The sequence below is a fragment of the Zeugodacus cucurbitae genome, chromosome 3 (assembly GCF_028554725.1).
Source record: "Zeugodacus cucurbitae isolate PBARC_wt_2022May chromosome 3, idZeuCucr1.2, whole genome shotgun sequence".
Taxonomy (NCBI): domain Eukaryota; kingdom Metazoa; phylum Arthropoda; class Insecta; order Diptera; family Tephritidae; genus Zeugodacus; species Zeugodacus cucurbitae.
The window spans coordinates 67,041,929-67,064,681 of record NC_071668.1 but is presented as its reverse complement, the minus strand read 5'-3'; the positions used below and the strand labels follow the sequence as shown (position 1 = coordinate 67,064,681).

At 36.4% G+C, this 22,753-nt stretch overlaps 2 protein-coding genes across 2 annotated transcripts in view; one reads left to right on the top strand and one right to left on the bottom strand.

Annotated features, from left to right (window-relative positions):
- Positions 1–1,676: 1,676 nt before the first annotated feature.
- Positions 1,677–3,195, bottom strand: LOC105219792 (cytoplasmic dynein 2 light intermediate chain 1). Its single transcript, XM_011196100.3, has 3 exons — positions 2,806–3,195; positions 2,303–2,735; positions 1,677–2,249 (listed from the first exon to the last, which is right to left on the bottom strand). Exons 1-3 carry the CDS (start codon positions 3,010–3,012, stop codon positions 1,783–1,785), a joined length of 1,107 nt encoding a protein of 368 aa, XP_011194402.2. The 5' UTR covers positions 3,013–3,195; the 3' UTR covers positions 1,677–1,782.
- A 3,838-nt stretch (positions 3,196–7,033) lies between these two features.
- LOC105208529 (protein numb) overlaps positions 7,034–22,753 on the top strand; it is a 94,454-nt gene continuing 78,734 nt past the window's right edge. The window contains exon 1 of the mRNA XM_054226467.1: positions 7,034–7,513. The gene's annotated coding sequence lies outside the window, so the exon portion shown is untranslated. The remainder of the gene's footprint in view (positions 7,514–22,753) is intronic.

Genomic DNA, 22,753 nt, shown 5'->3' with positions numbered 1-22,753 from the left:
ATGACGGTCGCCATTGACAGTTACGTTTTCATCGACACCATTTTTGAAGAAATATGGCCCGATGATTCCACCGGTCCACAATTCTTCAGGTTGCTTTTCGTCCCAAATGCGGCAATATAGTTTATTTACATGCCCATTGAACCAGAAATGGACCTCAACGCTGGACACAGAATTTGGCTGGAAAACGTCGGATCTTGTAGTTTAAACTCACGCTGAACCCAAGATATGTCAGGCATGCCAAGAGTCCCCGCATGACACTAACCTCGACTTTGCAAGCCCATTAAACACCACTCATCTAACACCCCTTTCTTTTTGGGTCGACCGTGTCGAACAGCTGATTTCCTGATACCTATCCCCTATCCAGACTAGAACCCGCCACACTAAACCTATATATTGCGTACGAAGAGTCCCAGCATAATACTAACCACCTTTATGGATGCCCAATTAACCCCACCCATTCCCTTTGGTTCGATGCTGTCAAAACATCACATTTCCTGGTTCGTCAGTTAGATCACTTCGATGATAATTAATTTATGCTTGTCGGCACAGACAGGTTTAGATAGCCTTTACAACAACAACAACCCGGTCGAAAAAGCTCGGGGCTGTGGACTCCAGTTAGATTACTTCAATGACTATATATATTTTTTCTTCAAGTCGTATAATCAAGAAAAAGAGGTAACTACTGAATTCAACAATCTCAAACAAGGCACCTTAAGTCATTCTTAACCAGCCAATGAATATTTAACTAAGACGGTATGATAGTGATAATAGTCTGCGGTATCAAAGTCTAAGCCAACAGGCTCATTGCCATTACTGGCACAGAACTGTATTCGATCTTGGGACTAATATATCACAATTAACATAATAGCGATATCGCAATTCACCCGGATTTTATCCAGTCGAGGTTATCCTTTTTGGCGTTCCAACCCAGTTTGGATCAGTAAATTACGAATTACTAAAAGATTGTGGTAGAACAGCAAGAGTAATGTTGGCTTCCTTTAACCCATCTCACATCCTTTTCCCTATTGTCCGACCCGGCCAAAACAGCTCGTTTCTTGAACCTCACGTTAGATGACGTCGATGACAATTTCCTCTTTTCTTTTAAGTGGGGTGTAGAATTAAGAAGAAAAAACTCCAACTGGATACAACTATCTCAACAAAGGCATTGGAAGTCAAGTAAGGTGTTAAAAGAACTCTAACAGCCCGCGTTCTCCAAGCCTTAGACAATACACATGCTCAGCGACACGGTACTGTCCTGGATCTTGGGATCAACAGATCTCAATTCCCACGATAGTCGGTCCTACGATACCAGTAGTCACCCGGAGTTTTTGGCGATCTACCCCTGTTTAAATCGGTTAGTTATGAATTACCAAAACGCAATTATGACATCCAAATAAGCCTAGGTTTTGGATTCTAGAGAGCACAACAAGCATACGCCTGGTTTAAGGTAAGCCTCTTGAAGTCCATCCATTCATCCACCTTGCCTTGAATTTATCATATTGTCATAACTGATTTTATCCGACTAATTTCAAGTTCAAACATTTTCCATAAGAACTTTAGAAAAGGCAAAAGAGCCTAATTTTCTGATACCTATTAGAAGACCGATATAATACACTAATTTTAATAATTTTACTGGGTTCCCCATTTACATAAATGCGAGTTTTTTTTACCGAACAAGATTTAAACAGTTTTATTATTTGAGCTTAACAGGCACAGCTTTACAAATTGACATACACATTCCCTTTATTTTACGCCGTTCTCATATTCTCTACCTTAACCATCTTAAACAATTGACTCGAACTGTCCACGCAATTGTGATTCCTTAATAATCGCTTGCAGCTCTTTATCCTTCTGTGCGCGCATCTCATCGATGACGCTCTCACGAAACCCTGGATCCTTGGCGGGATCATTCATATGTGTTTTCGATTTTGCAGAACGCTTCTTGGCCACCTCATTTAGCTGTGGCGCCTCGGCAGCTAACAGTGAGCCGATACGCTCAACACTTAGCACACCAACGCTGCCGATCTGATCCCAGCTATCGGTGCCGAACCAAATGGACAAAGCATCCGCGCTGTCGGTCACATGCGCGCGAAATGGATGCGTTGGACTGCCGAAACCCAAGTGACTTATTGTATCGCGTAGGGTTTTCGCTAATTTCGGTATTTTATTGGAATAAAAGAGCACGCTGCCGCCAATAAGATGTGCCATGGAACGCAGACAACGACAAATATGTTGTTTTAGCTCAGCATCTAGAAGGAATGCTATTAGTCAAGCCGTACTGAGCCCCTTAACGCATACAAACCGTAATCTTTGAACAGATCATATTTGCTACCAACTATCACTATTGGGAATGGCATCAATTCGAGACTCTCCAAATCGTTGTGATCCTTTTTGAGCCGATCTGCCATGCGCTCGCGATACATTTGCTCCGCGTCCACGCTCAATAGTTTATTGCTGGTACTGCGTAATGCCTGATATATGCGCTCCAATTCAGGCCAGACGCGCTTCGGCTGCGAGAGATCCAACATTATAATGGCCGCAAAGTTCTCGAGTCCATGTGTGCGTAAGGGCACTGAAATCAATTGCTCTGCATTGTCCAACGCGCCGAGTTCCCAAACATTCAGCACCTGCTTTTGTGTGCCACTCGTGCGGCGGCCGTACGAATATTCCAAAGCAAGTGTGGGTCGCGGATTGTCCTCGCGTTCGAAGAATTTATGCAGCGCTGTGGATTTGCCCTATAGCACGGAGGCCCAATTATTTATGATTCAAAAATTATCAACCAGCCATTTCATTATAATTACTTACGGCACCTTTGCTGCCCAAAACGAAAACGGTGCGCTCCTTAGGTCCACTCTCCGCTTGCAAGGTACGCAATTGTTCCTCAGCTAATTTTATGGCGATATCTTGTATAGTCTCACGTTTATCGCCTGCTTGTTTATTATCTCGTTTCTCAAACATTTTTGAGATTCTTTTAAAGAATTGTATGCCAGTGTGTATAATTTGTCCTTTCATTTACCGTCGCTTTTCGAAAAACTAATGAAAATTCTAACTCTGTTTTGTTATGCATTTTGGCTCAGGTGCTAAGTGATATCGTTGCTATTGGAGACATCGGCGCGCTCCAGTGGTGGTGTTTACGCTTCCGTTCTTGGTTGGCTGTCTTTACTTACCCTGCTGGTAAATAATCAGTTGGTTGTTTCGTTTGTTTCCATTAGCTGTGGTTTTCCGAATAAAGATTTTTTGGAAAATATCTTAGAAGGGAAAATGTATCAAAGGATTGCTGTCGGTATAGGGTCAGTAATCTTTCCTTGTTTCTAAGAAATACTAACAGTAAAGCGTTTAGTGTTTCGAAGACAATTTCCAAATTGATCTCTACAGATTGAGTTATTATTTTAACCGCTTGGGTCACTAGTTTAGCATAGAGTTTCGCTTCCAAAGCTTTATGTGTTTCTCAGATTTCATTAGATCGAGGGTTTATGTGACCAAAAACTACTTGTCATTTTCAAGACTAATAAAATATGTAACAGACCTACTACATAATATTGTAACAAGTAAGGACGACTTTCATTGAATTCCATAAGACTATACATAATGTATTAAGAGTTGTCTTTGGATGAAAAATTTGAGGTTCAATTTCTCGAGTTCATGTTATTATGTTTCTCCAGCTTTTCCCACTTCCATAAAAAGTCGATGCCCGTACTGAGTCAGAATGAATTGAAATAAATAGTTTATAGCTTGTTATTTCCAGTATGTCCAGATCGTAAGTGTAAATAATAAATTAAACGAAGTTTAAAAGACGGCAGCATAAAATAATTATTTTATTATTAGTAAAAAAATTGCTTTAATTTTTCCCCAGGATTATTTGAAAGGACAACATTGCATTCTAACAAGAGATACAGAGAGAGATTATTGTTCCTGCGCATGTGAAGTTCAGTAAATGTTTAGTTAAAGGTACTCTCACTGACAGAAAAGCCGAAAACTAAAGCTAGGGCACTCGAGTACCAACTTTCATAGATCCATATAAACAAACAGTAGTACTCATAAGTGAGTATACACCTGGGCTTAACAAAACGAAGAGGAGATATTTAGACATTACAGTCCTGTACAATTCGATAATTTCTTCTTTAGGGTGGATGAAGCACTACGCCAAGTGTAGTCGTCAACGTAGCGAGATCGTTTTTATGTTTGAAGACGGAATTATTCATTGGATTTTTCAAATTATCGAGATTTTATCTGCCAAAATTTGTCAGAAACATATTTCATATGGAGAAAGGTTACAAATATTGCTTTGACAAACTATTTATATTTATATAACGTATTTATAAAGTTCTACGGAGAAACAACTCGTTCCAAAAATTTGTATAAATTTAGTCTAAATTATATCTTTCAGTCGAACTCGTTTAGTCGAAAACTCCATAAAAAATTTAATTTGCCGAAAAATTATAATGTTTCGGGAGGATTATACTTATTCTTTAACATCTCCATTGAAATTTATTCCAATTTCTATTCGACATTTTATCTGTTATTCTGCCAACAATAAGTTGAAGCTTGCTTTAGTTGGTGTATCTCAAGATTTTTCGATGCAATTAAAGACCATCTAATGTTTCAAGAAATTATACCAAACTGAAATCGGAGAAACTGATTCTATTTGGAATATACTCATTAACACAAGACTGTTATTTCTATTGAAATGCTGACTCTATATTCGCTGGCAGTATTCAAATTGACTAAATCAGATTTTTCTGAGTCGTCTTCTTCTAAATACGTCGCTCAATATTACGTTCCCTACTTCTCTAGTGGGATAAGGGCGAGGTAGACAAGGAAACTAAAATAAACATCTACATGGACGGATCTAAATTATAATAGATAAACGAGGGTGGTGTGTTTTAAGAAAAATTAGTTAACAGAAACACTTTCCGATTACAAAATCATTACAACGTCTTTCAATCAGAGATTACCACAATGAAAGAAAGTATTCTTGTGTTGACAAAAAGGGAGGGTGCTTACTACAAGAAACAACTATATTTTTACAGACAATGGGTTCCTGAACACAGTGATTTTGCAGATAATAATAGCCAGATTAGGCACAACCTCACAATCGGATCACAGTTAAGAGGATATATAAATGCCAGTGGCCACTTGTAGACACATAATTGATAATCATGTTATAGATTGGGCTGGGTCTCAGTAGAAAAAATCTATGGCTTGCTCAACAAGCAGCTAAAAGTGGCCTGAATGGAATAAATGCCATACATACATGCCCGGCTACTGAAATTTAAAAGAAAAGACATAAGAACACTAGTAGAAGTGCCAACAGGTGATTGGATGACACGTCGCCAGTTTGAGGATGCCATACAATGACTACTATAACCTTCTATGCGAATGCAAAGCATTATACAGGAAAAGAATCGGACACGATTCTAGTCACGGTGGATTCACAATGGGACTCCTAAAGGCCTAAGTGCGTCAGCTGACACCCACTATTCCTAGCGGTTACTGAGGTACCACAACACTCATTCTATGAGCTTATTTAGTGAACTCGTTGGCTGTTTTCAAAATATTTGTTTCCAAAAAAAAACAATTTATTCTTTTCTTTGTTCAGGTTTTATCGTCTTTCGCATATTCTTTCACTGGATTTAATGTACTTTAGATTTCGTAAACCTCGGTTCTTCAGCTTCCATACGGAAACATCAGTCATTGAGCCTATTTGCCTTGAACTAATTTCCAGAACTCACTGGTGCTATTCATGAGCTTTGTCTTTCGAAAAACTTGACTGTATGTAAACTCTTGCAAGCCACTGTAAGTGACGGTCATATATTCCACCAGATGTGTATGCACATATGTTTATTTGCTCTCATTGTAACCTAACACTCAAGTGCTGGCCACCAGAGTGTTAATTCAGTAAATTTTGTTTTTGTTTTGACTTCGGTTTTTGTTTTTTTTTTCATGTTTTGATTGTACAAGTGTTGACTGCTCATTTATTCGTTTGCAAGCGAGAAACAAAATAATAATAAAATTGAAATAACGGAGCGCGGATTTGGAGCAAAAAGCGTTGGTGAGGGGTTAATGTTTGGCTTCTAATATTAGCGGCTTGGTGTTAAAATGTTTTCAGTTATTTGCAAAGCTGTTTCGAGATGTTTCAATAGTGCGTGGCTCAAATTGAATTTATTTACTTCTAACGCCTAACTTGGCGCCGTCGCTGCAGCAAATGCTGACAAGACACAAGCGCTAAGCTAACGAAGACGCTGCGAAGCGCAGCTTTGATGCTGTAAAGCCGCATGTCACACAAATGAATAAACTCAAACTCAGCTTAGAACTCCAGCTCAGCAACGGTGTCTAACGTCATTTGTTTGCTCACAAGCTACGTTTCGTCGGCGGCCAACACTACGTTGAGTTCGTTTGGAGCTTTGTAGCGTCAGCGTCAGAGCTCCACGCTAAATTTTTGTTATTGTTTTTTAAGTGTTGTTGTTTTTATTGTTGTTTTCTGAAACTTCATACATTACTTGTGGAGTACGCGTGTTGCCGTCGTCTTAACCCCTGCGCCGCCACATTTCATTGCCACAACAACACACTTCGGTGTTCGACACGCGCACTGGTTAGGTCGCTCACTGCCGAAAGCAGCGTCAAGTCGAGCAGACGCGCCGTCGTCGTCATCGTCTCATAAATACATGCGAATAGTGTGCAATGCGCTGCGAATGGAATTAGACGTGTCTCGGTGGAGCACATATTGTACAGCGGTGAAGTGATGCTCCTAAGCGGTTCATATATAAACAGACAACCAAACATACATATATGCATGTAGGGAGTTGAAAATATAAACTTCATGAATGTCTCTATTGAAGTTGCTGTTGTTGACGCTGCCAATGACGACGTGAAGACGTGCAATGTAGCTCAGCGTATGAAGTGAAAAAAGTGTATAGAAAAGTGTGCATATAAAAGAAAACGGTTAATAATAACGGTGTTTTGGTTGGAAATTGCTACAAAATTACAAAAAAAAATTAAAAAAAAATAAAAATTATTTTCAATTAATTTCAAAAAAAAAAAAATTACAAAAAAATACCGAATTTCGTTTGAGGTTATTGCTATGCGAAAATAAGTAACCGTTAGATTTAGCAAAAGGTAAATAAAATAATCATAAGCGAGAAATACGCAAAAATATAATAAATCAAACGCATACAAATCGTGTGTGCAAAGTGCTTTTCGAAGTTGTGTTGTGCAATAATTTCGCATAGAGTTGTGAATTCGAAGTTCGAAGTGAAGTACATACATAGCGACATATGTATGTATGTATTAGCATATGCGCTTAAGCGTGGAGTAGTGATTGAGAAAGTACATAGATGTTTGTTGTTGGTTGTGCCAAAAAGGCAACTTCATTCAAATTAAAGTGCTAGCCCACCTGAGAAGCACCAGCATAGCGTACAAGCTTACAACCTAAACGCTTAGTCAAAGCGCGCAGCCAACGTAAGCGTCAGCTGAGCAGCGGTGTGCGCGGTGTAGCAAACGACAAATTTTGCAGGTGAGTGCGTGCATTTAATCACCCGTTCTACTAAAACTACTAAAAACAACATAAACACACTCACACACCTACACACAGGTAGTTACTCATTGGCACGAAAAAGGCGCTGTGTTTTATCGGCGTTCACATGAAAAAATCGATTTTTCCGCCCAACTTTTGCTATTTCGCCTGCTTTTGTTGTTGTTGTTTGACTATGCTATATACGTTGTTTTTGTTTTTTTTTTGGTTAGCCTTAACTTTGCTTTCCTTGTTGTTGTTGTTGTTTATCCAATAATCTTACTATACGTAACATTCTAATGCGGCGCGACCGGCGGCTTTGCCTACACCAAAATTCATTAATTTCTATTTTGTTGTTATTTTTACGCCTTAATGCCGCCCACGTAACAAGACGCGCGCAACAGCGCTGCCTGCTCGATAGCGCCCATTAGCCAGGAGTTGCGAATATGTTTTTCTAAGTACATTCACTTTGCACGGTCTGTCTGCCTGTCCACAGACGCACACACACAAACACGCAAGCGGAAAAGAACGGATGTGCAGACACCACCACACATAGCCACTCAGCGATAAAGCGCTTTAGCCAGGCACAAATAATGTATTATATGATTTTGACAGGGGTTGTGGTAGCCTACATGTAAATTTAGTGAATTTATGTAGCTGTAGCATATTTAGTGTGGGATTAACGAATGTTCGTCTCACCTAATCGGCGGTGTTTCTTTGGATGTTACAACATTACTTAACGGTTAAGTTGATTGGCCAAAAATATATTTTGTGGCTAAGATGTAAACCTAAGACGTCTACGTAATCAGACATATGTAACGTTAATTTTATGTTTATCTTTGTCTTAAGTTTTACTTTTATCCTTATCCTTCATCTATTTATCTTCATCGTTTTAATTTATTTTTTATCTTTATTTTTACTTTTATCTTAATCTATATCTCTGCCTTCATATTTATTTTCATACTTTGCTTTATCCATATCTTGGTCTTACGTAACGTAACAAAAATGTAACGTTAATTTTATCTTTACATTTAACTTAACCTTTATCTTTATCCTTTACCTTCATCATTTTAATTTATTATTTATTTTTATTTTATTTATATATTTATTTTAATCTTTAAATTATCTTTATTTTTATCTTTATCTTCGTCTATATTTGTATCCTTAGCTTTATCTTTATCTTTAGTTTTATATATTAGGTCTACAACTTTGCTTCCGTTTTTTTGTAAATTTAAGGCTATTTTGTATAAAAATGGTTACAAAAATGTTGTTCAAAATATTGGCCGTCGCTAGCTACTACTTTTGACCATCTTTCTGGCAGCATGCGTATTCCGTGACGAAAGAACTCCTCATCTTTCGAGTCGATCCAAGTATCAATCCAATTTTTGACTTCTTCATAAGAACTGAAGTGCTCATCGATCGGAACAAGTGGTAGTCAGATGAAACAACGTCTGGAGAATACGGCGGGTGGGGTAAGATCTCCCATTTCAGCGCGTCTCCAAATATTTTTGACCACCTTTGCGACGTGAGGCTGAGCATTGTCATGCTGGAGAATGACTTGATCGTGTATTTCCACGTACTGTAGCCGTTTTTCTTTTAGTGCTCGCCTCAAACGCATCAATTGCGTTCGGTATCCTGTGATGATTTCAGTCGAGTAATGCTTCCAATTCAAATTCTCCCTCCCATCACCATGCCGGTCTTCGACTTCCTAATTAGCATTCTTAAAACGTTGAAAGCATTCGCGACACGTTCTTTCACTTAGGACAGCCGAAAGCATTCGATGAGCCTCAGATGCACTTTTCTTGGAATTAAAAAAGAAAAGCAAAATTTCCCGCAAATGTCGAGAATTCGGCTCAAAAATTGACATTTTCAGTTGAGAATAAGTTTGGGATGCAAACAGATCTCTACAAATATTTTGTTGGGTTAATGTTGACACAAATGTCCAAGTTCGATATAAAACGATTTAATCGACCTTGACCAAAAAGACATCTATTGGAAAACGGCGGAAGCAAAGTTGTCTCCTTTATCTTCATCTCCATCTTCAACTTTTTACTTGTATCTACAAATTCATTTTTATCTTCTTTTGTTTTTATCTTCATTAATTCTTTACCTTTATCATTATACTTATTTTTATCTACACAACAATTTAAAAATGATCTTTATTTTCGTATTTTTTTTACCTAATTTTTCTGTCTAGAAATAACTGGTACATTGAACCACTAATATTCTAGGCCAACATTTGGAGTCTACAAAAGGTTGAAGCAAGACACATGACGTCTAATTGTGATGCCTTTTCGCACAGTAGTTACTTGATCAATTAACCGGCCTTTGCTCTATTAAAGTAATAATTTGTAATAGCTGATAGCTAATAGAGTAGCCGGCTGTGTGAAAAGCAAAAACGTTGGGTTTCTCAATTATAATCTTAATGCATTCAATTAATTTGGCTGTGCGAAAAGTCTATTATTGAAATCTATGAAAAGCACTTAGGACTCCCTCTCTCTCTCTCTATATATATATATATATACGTACTACCACGCCTCTCAATAACATGAACCTCGTGGATTGTGTTTTCGAATTAGCCTTCAGAACTTCTTATTTGCCTTCAGAACTCTTTATTTGATCGTCGAAGATGGTCAATCTGAGATTTTGAAATCTGAAACCATCCACCATTTTGTAATTTTCATAGAAAAGTAAAAATAACTTAACCTTAGAATCATCATGCTTTTTAAGCGCAAACCTTTCCCGTCGACTCCCCAAAGCTTTTGGTAACGTTGTGAAGGATGTGAAGACTATATAAAATAGTTCTTTCGCTATTAGCCTAAAATGTTACAATACTGCTCAGAATGGTGAGATAAGTCTGATTTTATCGTTGAACTTCTTCGTATCGAGCTTTTTCGACAATTTTAGAGCAATTAGGTAAAATTTCGATCTTCTCTCGAAATTTCAATAAACTGCATACTCGGAACTCTAATTCCCCCTAAATTAGGTATAGTTTTCTAAGAACTCAGTGTTCATGTGTTTGTTTTGTATTGAATTTGTCAAAATATAGTTGCAATTCCGTAAGTCAGATAAATATCTTATTACAGTTCGTTCGTTTCCAAAATGGTTAAGTGGTGGACATAAAGAGGCATTTGGTTATGTATATAAACAGAATCGATACACTTCTTCTTCAAACTTGTGATGAGAGTTTGGATCTAAATCTATTTGCAAGCTACTTCTAATCTCGAGAGTATCCATGGATTTCTACGTTCGGTGTATATATTTACTGAATGAACCTGCAGTTTTGTAAGACTCTTTGTGAATTTGACAATAAGATTTGATGAATTAAGAAAACAATTTGATCCCATTTCAATATCGAGGACTTGCTCCGATAGTTATTTTATCGAGTTTGAAGAGCAATACGTTAATGAAAGTTTATTAGAACTAGTGGACTGTTGGAAGTACTACCGCAAATATTAATATTTTTGATCTTTATTCAATGCTTTATAAAAAGTGTTACAGTGGTCGGATTTATTTCAGATAGACCCCCTCCTTAGTTGCGAAGAACTCGGACAGCCACTTTTCACAAGCCTCTTTTGAGTTCAACTTTACACCACATGGTAATCCCTTGGCGCTATGTCCGGGCTATATGGTGGATGCGATAAAACCTCCCATCCGAGCTATTCTGGATGCTTCTGGTCGATCGCATGCTTCAAGCGGTCCAGTTGTTCGCAGTAGATGGTAGAATTAAGCGTCTGGCCATATAAGAGCAGCTCATAGCGGATGGGAATCATCCAATTCCAATCTCACCAAACCCACAGCAAAACCTTCTTGACCGTCAATCCCGGCTCGGCCGGCTTGCAGAAAATCGAAGTGTATTCAAGAGCAACATTTTTTATAATTAAAATAACGAACCATCGAACATTAATCAGTCCCTACGTCTACTCATACTGCGTCTTATATAAAATATAAATTTTGTATTTCTAATAAATGTGTAAAAACAAACTCGCTTCCAGAAGCTAATGAATGCATAGAAACGGCTATTTGCATACTGATATCTATGCATATATGCGTTTGTCAGACGGCGTTATGTAAATTCCATTTTTGCGCCAGGAAACTCCACTTCGTGGCCTCTTTTTCACTTCAGCTTAGATCGAACTCTCCTGCTTTGGTTAATGTAAGCATTTGCATTTGCACCGCGCACCACTTCTTGGTATAGCGGAAGCGCCTACAGTTTCCACTGGCGACACATTTATGTATATTGTTAAACACCTCTCCTTCTCTTCTCTGCCACCGTCTCCCTCTTAAACAGCAACGACACTGCAGTAAATTTGCTTGTTTTCGTCTACTTTTTTTCTTCTTATGATTTCTTTACTCATTTGGACCGGCTGTTGTTTGCTTGGAACATTCTCCTCTCTGCTTGCTTCCGAATCGTTCAACAATGAACACATCAAGCGCCAAGTACCCGTCACCTTAGCTGGTAGTTTGGAGCCAAACCGCTGCCACTACCTTTATACAAATATTGGTTCCTTCATTGCTCCCATTAGTCCCTCCTTCACTACAAGTAGGCAAGCCGTATAGTTTGCCATTTTTAATTTATTTTTCTGCTTCTTCTACTAGTTTTTTTTTTTGGTCTCACTCCCCCTTCTCTAATTTAATTAGCGCACACTAGCTACAACTGCGAAATTTTGTCCCTGAAAATGTGTGAATTTTGTTTTGCCGCAAATGAGTTGCGACGCTGACGTTCTGCTGCAGTCATTTTCAGTTTATGTGGACACGATGCCAATCAGCAAGAAACATATTGCAAAGGCAAGTAAGTGATTTCTTGATAGTTGGCGGAGGTGAGGTGTGAGTGAGGGGTAAATATTGAAGTTGTTTATTAATTTCTCACTCCTCTTCGAAGTTGCTTTGCTTATATTCTTATAGTTTGCTAAGCTGCGTCACGTTTTGTGAAAAGTAAATATCAGCGAACTTAGTTAGGGTCCCTTCTTAATGTGTGGCGGAACATTTTTAGTAACAGGGCTGAGTTCTAGACTGAGATTAGTTGTCGAAGAACTATGAATGAGACCGAGTTTTTTCCGAAAATTTGGGTTGGTTGCAGAGAAGTTCTTGTTAACCGCATTTAATCCAAAAACCTGGAGGACAGGAGATCGAGCACCTAATATGAACGACAAAACGGTCGCTCCATTTTTCGACTTCAAAAAGTTAATATCAGCTGTTTACCCTAGAAATTGATGTATTTATAAGTCAACTATGGTCTTGTTGATCAATAATTTAGTTTTCTTTCACCAATCCGGCATAACAAACTAGAAGTTAGATTTAAGGGATTCCAGTCAAAGTGCAAAAATATATATTTTGAGATTATGAGATCGTACAGCTGCTCAGACGTGATGGAACAAAAGCTTGATCTGATTGACCTTATCTATCTTAAAAATACATGTTCAAAGTAAGAGGAACCCGAGGATTTGGACTTGGACTTTAGCAATTTGGAAGCATCTAGAAGTTAGTAAATAAGTAATATCACTTATATCAGTTAAGTAGATTCGGAAAACGTGTTCAAAGTAAGAGGAACCCGAGGATTTGGACTTTGGCTATAGCTACCTAGAATACATCTTTTATATATCAATTAAAGTAGATTCAGAAAACGTTGGAGTTCATCGAAAGAGTGTCAGATTTTCTGGACAATTTTGTCCACAGGGGTGAAATGGATCCGGAAAATTGTGGAATGTTTAATATCTTTCCATCGTAGTTCTTATTAGGTTTTATATTATGTTTTAGGAAATATTAATTTAAATAATTGCTCGAATCGAAGTCTTAGACCTGTATTCTTCATTGTTCTGTCCAAAAGGTTTTGAGGTTGTCTATGTAAAAATTAAACTTGGGGATTCGTCATTGCAGGGGTATACTATGTTATCCGTATCTGATTTCTGCAGAAATTGGTGATGATGATGTTCAGGAGTCCAAACGAATGGTATATACTTCCAGCTTTAATCAATGTAGCTTTAAAGCCTGTAAGATATCCAAAAAATATGACAGATTCTTATTAGAACTCTTGAAACCACACTTGAGCACACTGTCACTGCATTACGGACAATGACCTAGCCTATCCTATAAAATATTTTCTACTAAAGACCTGAAGGCATGTCTACTATAAAAGTCACAAGAAATAAAAAAAAATTGCTCTAAATCTAATTCAAGAAGAACCAAAAAAAAAATCAAGTTATAATAGCCACTTAATATTTCGACAGCTCACTTTGAAAGTTAAGAAGAAGTAACAACCTGAAAATACCGGTTACAGGTCAATTAACTGCTACAAGTCAGCTACTGCTTGCTACAATTTCGGTTATTAAATATACTTATGCCATATTTTGCTTTCAAATATTTTTCTCTTGTTTTTTCTTTTAACTTTATTTCACATTTGATAAATCTTGCCATACAGTTTTATGCGCATTTTGGCTTTCTACTTTAACTGGCGGTGTTTATTACTTCATCTTTATGACTCACACGTTTCTATTTTTGTATGTAAGTAAGTAATACTTAGCGCTGCAGCGGTAATTTAATTATTTAGCAAGACTTTTAGAGTGCAAGATTTTTTTTTAGATAAATCTGGACATACATACATACAAATATACAAACATACATACATACGAATGCACGTGCTTAGTTTTGTTATGAATATTTTATTTAAGTATTATATACGGTTAAGCTATAAAACAAAACAGAGAGCTTAAATGTAATCAGCTTAGTAAATAAATCTACATACGAGCGCAGTTTGATATGTACGCGAAGTTAGAAAAATATTTCTTCAGTACCAGAGATGTTTCGGTGCATTTCCTCAAGGCTTGATAAATTTTCAAATGTTTAGTATAGAAAGCTCAGTTGACTCAAGGATTTGACGAGTATAAGAGTATTGGAATAGTTTATTGGAATTCAATAAAAAATTTGCCCCTTGAATGCTCGTAAACGAAACATTGCCACGTCCACACTCCATATATATGAAAATTAATATCGAGATAAAAGTGGAAAGTTCTCGATAACCATGTCCAATTTTTATACAACGTCCAAAAATAGTTATACATTTCATCGGATCATGTTGAAAACGTTGCATTCTATGGAAAGGAAACCAAGCCCAACTTGTAACCTCCAGTCTTACTAAATTAATTGTAAGATTTTTAATAAATTCCAGCTTATAAAAGACTGTTTTTGTCCGACAAATATCTTTTAAAAAAGTTATCGATCTCAGTCAGATCTCGATCTCTTCTCATATAACCCCATTTCGAGAACACAAAATTCATCATTCAACAGAATAATATCGAATGGAAATGTGACGTTTAACGAGAGGCTAATTTCTCAGGTATCTTCAATAAATCTTAATTGGAATTTCTTAATTATTAACCTGGTTTAAATTTCAGGATAATCTATGCAAATATTTCTGATCCCTGAAAACTTTCTCTCAGCAGTCAAGTAGGGCTTCTTGAATCACATACTGACAAAGATCGGGAACAATGTAACATTTTATAAGCTGAGAGTTAAGCATTGCGTCAAATGCATCAAATTTGTTGAACCACAATAGAAGTTCACTCTCGAATCACTGATTTTAGATTACGGAGCTCATCATCTTCAAAACTTCTTTCAGTACTCCTTTCCTTAGAGGAATAACTGTCAAATTAGCTGTCAAAATAAACACATGTGTTTGACATCTAAACCAGACAGACCGTTTAGAAGTAAAGCCGATTATGCGGGAAAGAGTGATGAAATATTATTTCGGCAGGATGGTCTTATACCATAAAAGAATTTAAGAGAAATATTATGTCTCTAAAAAATCACCCTTTAATTTCGAGTTTTTAATAGATGCGATGAGATGAGTAATAGACAAGGGTACTGACATGGAACCACTCTAAGACATATACATATATGTATAATTATAAGTAACTCTCAAAACTTCTAAACATAACCTCTCATTATCTGCCTCTTTTAACTACACTAAGATTTTATATTAATTTTTTTTCCATACAGACCAACATACAAATCTACTAGACTGATAGAACTTCAAAACTTTCGAAATACCTTGAACTACTGCCACTAAACATGTTAATAAAGTAAAGCAACAACAATATGAGTATTAAAGCCAAGCTTAAAAGCGTTCGCGCGTATTTAATTTCATTTCTAAACTTTTTTTATGGTTTTTCTCCAAGAGCCAAACATTTGAACTGATGATATCAAGTCTTTTACATTCTACTAACTTAAAATTGTGATGCTGCCACTGTGTGTATGAAGACTTTGTGCTACGTTGGCAGTAAGCCATAATTAATCATATTATGTACCCGTCCGTGGTTTTTACTTGCAGAAATCTTTTGTTGATGTTTTTGCTGTTCATTTAATCTTCCGCCCAACTTTTTTCCATCTTTATGGGCAAAGATTTCGCTAACCAAATTGAAATTAATTGGGGCCATTTAGGCTACGAAATTAAAGAGGTTATGTTTTCTTCGAAGAACTCAAGTGCTCATAAATTTTAGATATGTATATGTTGACCAGTATATAAGAGTTAAAATTGCTTAATTCTTGGTTTGACTACCGTGGTGACCCCATTTCGGGTTCTATAGTTATATATACTAAAAGTTCATGTAAATATATATATTTGATAGTCATTTCATTGAACTCAGGAAGTATTTTTTATACTCAAAAGAGGTAGGTAGGTAGGTAGGAATGCTGCCCTGTTTTAGTTCGGGCTCAATTTGCACCATTTGTGCCATTTTGATGCACTAGTCGTTGACCCTTTTTTATTTGCTGTCATCTTTAAGCTTCTCGTTCAAACCATTTTGGGGTTTCGATGAAGTTACTTATATCCATTATACTTTTTGTAGACATCCATTCGAGGTTTGATGGTTGATGGAATCCCAGTGTTCTGTGACGGATCTGCAATAGGGCTGGGCATTCACAGAGGAAGTGGAAATTGTTTCTTTATTCCTTGTTAGTTCGCAGCTTCGGCATATGTTATTGTAGGGCATACCCATTTTCGACGCATGATCTCCAAATGGCCAGTGCCCTGTAATGGTAGCAGTTAGTCTGAAAATATTGTTTCTTGACTTATTTAATAAGTCGTTAGTTCTCTTCATGTCATATTTTGGCCATATCTGTTTGGTTATTTTGTATTTAGTTGTGTTTTTCCATCTGTTATTTGCTAATTGTTGAAATTGTAAATTAAGCTCTCTTCTGATCGAGCCTAGCGGGCTTGGTATTAATTCGGCATCCGATTTCGTTGCCGAAAATGTTCCTGTGGCCGGGAACCCATACCAAGTCTAGGATGAGCTTGTCTTCTAGCGACTTAGCGTATATATTGTTGCTTTATGTAACCTCTCATAGTTTTCCAATAGAGCTTCACAGGCCTTCTCAATGCCTAGTACTTCCGCTTGGAAGATACTAGCCGAGTTTGGTAAACGGATAGAGAGAGAAATGTCTAGATCATCGGAAAATACTCCCGTGCCTACACCGCAGCCCATTTTGACCCGTCGGTATATACTGAGATGGTATCTTCCTCCCCTATCCTTCCCCTTCTCCATTCTCGTCTAGAGGGTCTCCTCACCTGGAAGTTACTATTGAAATCCAGCTTTGGGAGAATATAGGCTGATTTATAGACTTGTGTTCTAAGTTGGTTTAGAATATCACTATGTCCATAGTTCTTCTGGTCCCAACCTCCTAATTCCTTTATTCTTATTGCAGAACATGATGCTATTTTGAGAAAAAAGAAGTATTTTCTTTTTGGAATGTACTCCGAACTCTGGTGGAACTATTTACAAGGCATTTGATGATCCAAATGTTCGATATGTATCTCCATTTATTATAAATTTAAGAGAATTCCGAACATAGAACATTTTTAGAGTTTCCTTCGACTTTTGCCAGATACACTTCGGTTAAGGAGTGTCGAGAATTGCCAAACTGCTCAATTTTCCGGAGTAGTTAGAAACACAATTTTATCATACCTAAAGAGATTTCTAAACGATTCTTCGATATCTAGATATTTGCAAAAAAGTTTGCTCTTCTCCGGGTCTTCTTACCTCACAGAAATGATTTTCCTCCATCTGTATTAAGACTTCCTTTTGATGTGTTTTTATGTTTATATGTGAATTAAAATTTTCAAATAAAAATAAAAAATAAAATTTAATTTGCCATTATCTCGGAAAAGTTTCGGGAATATAATTTTCGAAATTTTCAAAATTTCGGGATTTATAAAATCATTTATATGCATAAAAAAGCATGGTTTTAAGCTTACCATATAAAAGGTAGTAAAATTTTGCAATTCCGAAATCACGGGACTATAATTTTCTAAAATCTTGAAATTTCGGGATTCATATTTTAAAAAAGTATGGCTTTCAGCTTCTCATAAAATAAGGAAGTAAAATTTTACAATCCCGAAAATTTAATTAATTTAAAAATATTGGCACTACAATTTTAGAAATTTTCAAAATTTCGGTATTCATAATACCTTTCATATGAATAAAGTAAGTATAGCTTTAAGCTTCTCATAAAATATTGTTGTAAAATTTTTAAATCCCGAAAATTTTCGGTACTACAATTTTCGAAAATCCCGAAATTTCGGGATTCATATGAATAAAAAATATTGGTTTTAAGCTTCCCATAATATACGATAGTAATATTTTTCAATTCCGAAATTTCGGGAGTACAATTTTGGAAAATTTCGGGATTCATAATATCCTTCATATGAGTAAACTAAGTATAGTTTTAAGCTTTCCATAATATACGAGAGTAATATTTTTCAATCCAGAAATAACGGGACTACAATTTTCGAAAATCCCGAAATATCGGGAGTCATATCCTTCAGATGAGTCAAAATCAAATGATTTTTTACACTTATATAATTTATAAAAATTCACAAATACAATTAATAACAACCATATGCCAGCAATCTGTTTTAGGTCCACCCTTTCATTATTGCATCTCTAACGTTTATTGTATTCCTTTATCTTACTACAAATTTTATCGCAATCATGAAACCATTTCTATGCTATTTATAGACTCTTCAGTTCATTTGTTTTTAATTTTATTTGTGTTTATTTAAATTGCATTTGACAGCACAAACGCTTTACGGAGAATATATGACCAGAACACAGAAACACACACACATACACTTAAGTAAATGCATGAATAAGCTGTTGATGCTTGCTCCCACAACTTTGGTTTAATAAATGCTTATACACATACGATATTTCCATATGACAATAAAAACGTTCAATCTCAATTGTGCGATTATTGCAAGCGTAGCGTAGCGCTTGAACAACTGGACCGGGTGACACGCGCTGCGGCCACAGACACATGGATGTGTGTGAGTGTGTGTATGAGCAAGGAAGGTTTCACGCAAATTTGTTTGCTTTGATTGGTTTTTATTAATTTGAAATTTGTGTGTATGTGTGTGTGTGTTTTTAAGTCGCTGTGGCGTTCCTGTGGGTAAAGCCAACGGGCAGTTGCAGAGACACTTGCTTCATGCTTATAGTTTCATATGAACGCATATGTGTGTGTCTGAGCGCCGCGCTGTGCGCCGTAGGCGTTCGAGCAAAGCTTTGTGTACCGAAATTATTATGATTTTTTAATTCTTTTGTATATCTTCTCGCGTCTTTTGCCAGGCAACAAAGTAATTGAATTGCTTGATATTCATATGCTACACATTTCATAATTGTTTGGCTCTCGACGCTTTTTTATTGAATTTATGAACGTAAATTGTTCTCTGCATATGGAAATATATTTGTGTATCCATTAAGAGACATCGTCACAGTTAAGTTATTTGATTGCTTCACTCACGCGTCTGCGTGACCCCTCTCTGTCAGCACGCGTTTGACGTTTGCCGCTTGCTGCGTGCATTTTTGATTCGAGTTGATTTAATTTCAGCGTCATTTTCGGCAACTCGCTCGCCTTGGTTGCTGCTTGTGCGTTGCGGTGCTGGCAAGTGTTTCTTTATCATATTGAAAAGCTTTCAAAGCGTAAATTGTTTATGATTTTAATGCAATTGTGTTAATGGTTTCGATAAATTTTTAATTTACGTTTATTATTTGCTTCGTAGGGGGCCGGTCCAAGACATATTTGGAGTTAGGGAAGTGAACTCAAGGCAATTGAAAGTGAATAAATAGTATTCAATTGAACTGAACTGAATTTAACTCAACTCAACCTAATACAACTCAACTGAAGTCTTTTCAACTCAACTCAACCTAATACAACTCAACTAAACTCATTTCAACTCAACTGAACTTAACTCCACATGACTCAAGTAATTTCAATTCAATTCAACAAAACTCAACGAAACTGAATTCAACTCAACTTAACTTAATTTAATACCATTCATCCTAAAACAACGCAACTAAACTGAATTAAACTCAACTCAACACAATTCGACTCTTGAGAATTAACAATTAAAAAAATATTATAGACATGACTCAAGTCATTTCATTTGAATTCAACACAACTCAACTAAACTGAATTCAAATCAACTCCACCCATTCGAACTCAAGTCAATTCAACTCCACTTATCCTAACACCACACAATTAAACTGATCCACAACACAATTCCACTCTTTAGAATTAACAACTTCAAAAAAAGAAAGAAAATACTTCGAAAATAATATACAAATCCCGATTTAGTTTTAACCTTTTAAAATGGACACAAGGAAAAAGATTCTTCATGATATCCAAAAAACAGATTAGTAGAAGGAAGAATCCAGTTTCGTTAGATGTTTCGGACTGCAGTAAAGTAATCTGAGGTAATACGAAACATTTTTTAGAAAAACAGTTGGACTTCCCTAACTCGATAACACCACAATCCATATGTGTCCCATGTTTTATTACATGATTTATGCAATCCATAAGTATCATATTTTTTATTCGATTCCATACGATATAGGGACTCTTTAAAATTCTGCCTCGATAGGAAAATTTAAAATGTTGTATTATGTTGTGGTCTAGAAGTTCGATTTATGAAAGGAAAATTGTATGAAATATGACCTTCATTGACAATTTAAGAGTTCGAGTTAAAGAAGTTCGTGTTATGGAAGTTCAACTGTATATTTTTGATAGAAAAGGTTCCACTAAGGGTGTATATCTCTACAAAATTGATTTATTTTATGTGCGTTTCATAACCGTGAACCAAAATGGTTTAACAAAAGAATGAAGAAGAGAGCAAGGAACTTTCAATTATATTATTTTGGGCTTTGAATGGCTTTTCTCTACATGTAGATAGTTACCTGAAGCTTGGGTTCCCTTCCCTCGGCAGATAATGCAAAAAATCTTTAGAAGAGTCACGATAACAATAACTTTGATTCAAATGAAGCGACCATTTGCTTTAATCGAAAAAATACTGACTTGAGTAAAATATTAAAATCTATAATAAATCCGACGGATCAAATTCCGGAGGATCTAATGATATTTCATTTATTTGAGAAGCTTTTTTTCTGTATAATTAAAATTTTCTTGTCCGAAAGACAGGAATCTTCGATGATAACAGTCAAAAAGTCTAACTGAGCTAAATCGAAAGAAATCCAAAAAAATAGCCTTTCATCATCTGTCAATGGAAAACATATTTCTCATGACTGTCGTGGTATAATAATTAGATCTAGACAACAAACAATTTCAAAAGGTTTGCCACAAATGGTGGAAAAAACACTATCTAAATAAAGTCTCGAGGTTTATGAAATATTAATTTTGGACTTTAGTTTTTTCAGTAAACAACCCGACGCATCTTTGAATCGAAATCCGGAAGATCTAATGATATTTCATTTATTTGAAAACATTTTTTCTGTAGAATTAGCATTATCTTGTTCGAAAGATAGGAATCTTGGATGATATAAGCAAAAAAGTCTGACTGTGCTAAATCGAAAGAAATCCAAAAATACCCTTTCATCATCAAATGAGAGTCAATGGATAACATATTTCTGATGACGACTGTCGTGGTATAATAATTAGACCTAGACACGGTCCTACGACCAACTTCAAAACAATTTCAAGAAGTTTGCCACAAATAGTGGAAGAAATACTATCTAAATAACGTCTCGAGGTTTATAAAATATTAAATTTGGGCTTTCATTTTTTTACTAAACAAGTTAAAACTAGTAAAAGTACTCAAAACTTCGATTAATGCGGTAGTTCTTACAATCCTTTATAGAAAATGTGTTACAAGAAGGTTCGTGAGATAGTTCTCGAAGTTGTGAGTGCTTTCTCAATAACGTAAATCTGTTATAAGGTGTCAAGAAGTTCGGACTGGAAAAGAGATTCTAGTAAACATAATTTTAGAAAGACTGGAAGTCCAGCAAGAAAGTGGGCGTTGTTGAATTATCTCATCACTTTAGAGCCTGAAGAAAGCGTAAATTGTAATATTATCCCTCTTACAAGTAATGTATTATTATTGCGTCAGGTCTTATCTTTATGAATTTCTCTAAATTTTCGCTACTTTATGCGCTCATATTACATTTTATCTAACCACTTGAAGCTTATCCTGCGCGGCTGCACCTAAATGGCAACCTCACACAAGTTAATGCAATTTCTTTATCTTACGCAACGTTTTTATGGCTTGCCCTTGCAATGCACTTATGCATTTGTACTCATGGTCCTGATGGTCGTCGTGCGCAAGTACCTATCCTATCCATAATTTTTCATTTCGAAAGAATGTACGCAATCACGTCGCAAGCTTTTGCCACAACTCCCTCATTTTTATGTTGAAATACATGTATATACAAAAATTTTATTGCAGCCATTGCATGCCAGCAGCGCGTCCTTCAATCCAGCATCGCTGCATTCACGCTGTGCGAAACAGTAAAGAGTGCCAGCATTATCTTTTTTCCACTACATAGTTAGAACGGAAGCGGATGTCGTGGGCATCTGATAGCGCGCTACATAGATATATGTACTTTTGTCGCTCCTTTGCCGTAGCGTGGCGGATAAAATGTCAAATGTTGCTTGTCATTTGAGTTTGAGAACTTTTCCCTTGTCGCTGTGCCCACTTGCCAAGCATTGCGCTCTTAACTGCCCAAACTGCAATTTGAGTTTGTAAGATGATCGGATGGGTGGCCTTGCGGTTGGCTAACCGAGATATTTGTACATACGCACATACAAATCTACATATATGAAACACAGCCACCAACTCGGTCAAATCTGAAGACATTTTCATAGCAACGCACTTAAATTCGCACTAAATCTCGTTATATTATACAAGTATGTAGAAATGTAGATATATTTGTGTGTATCCATATAACCAGCTTTAACTTT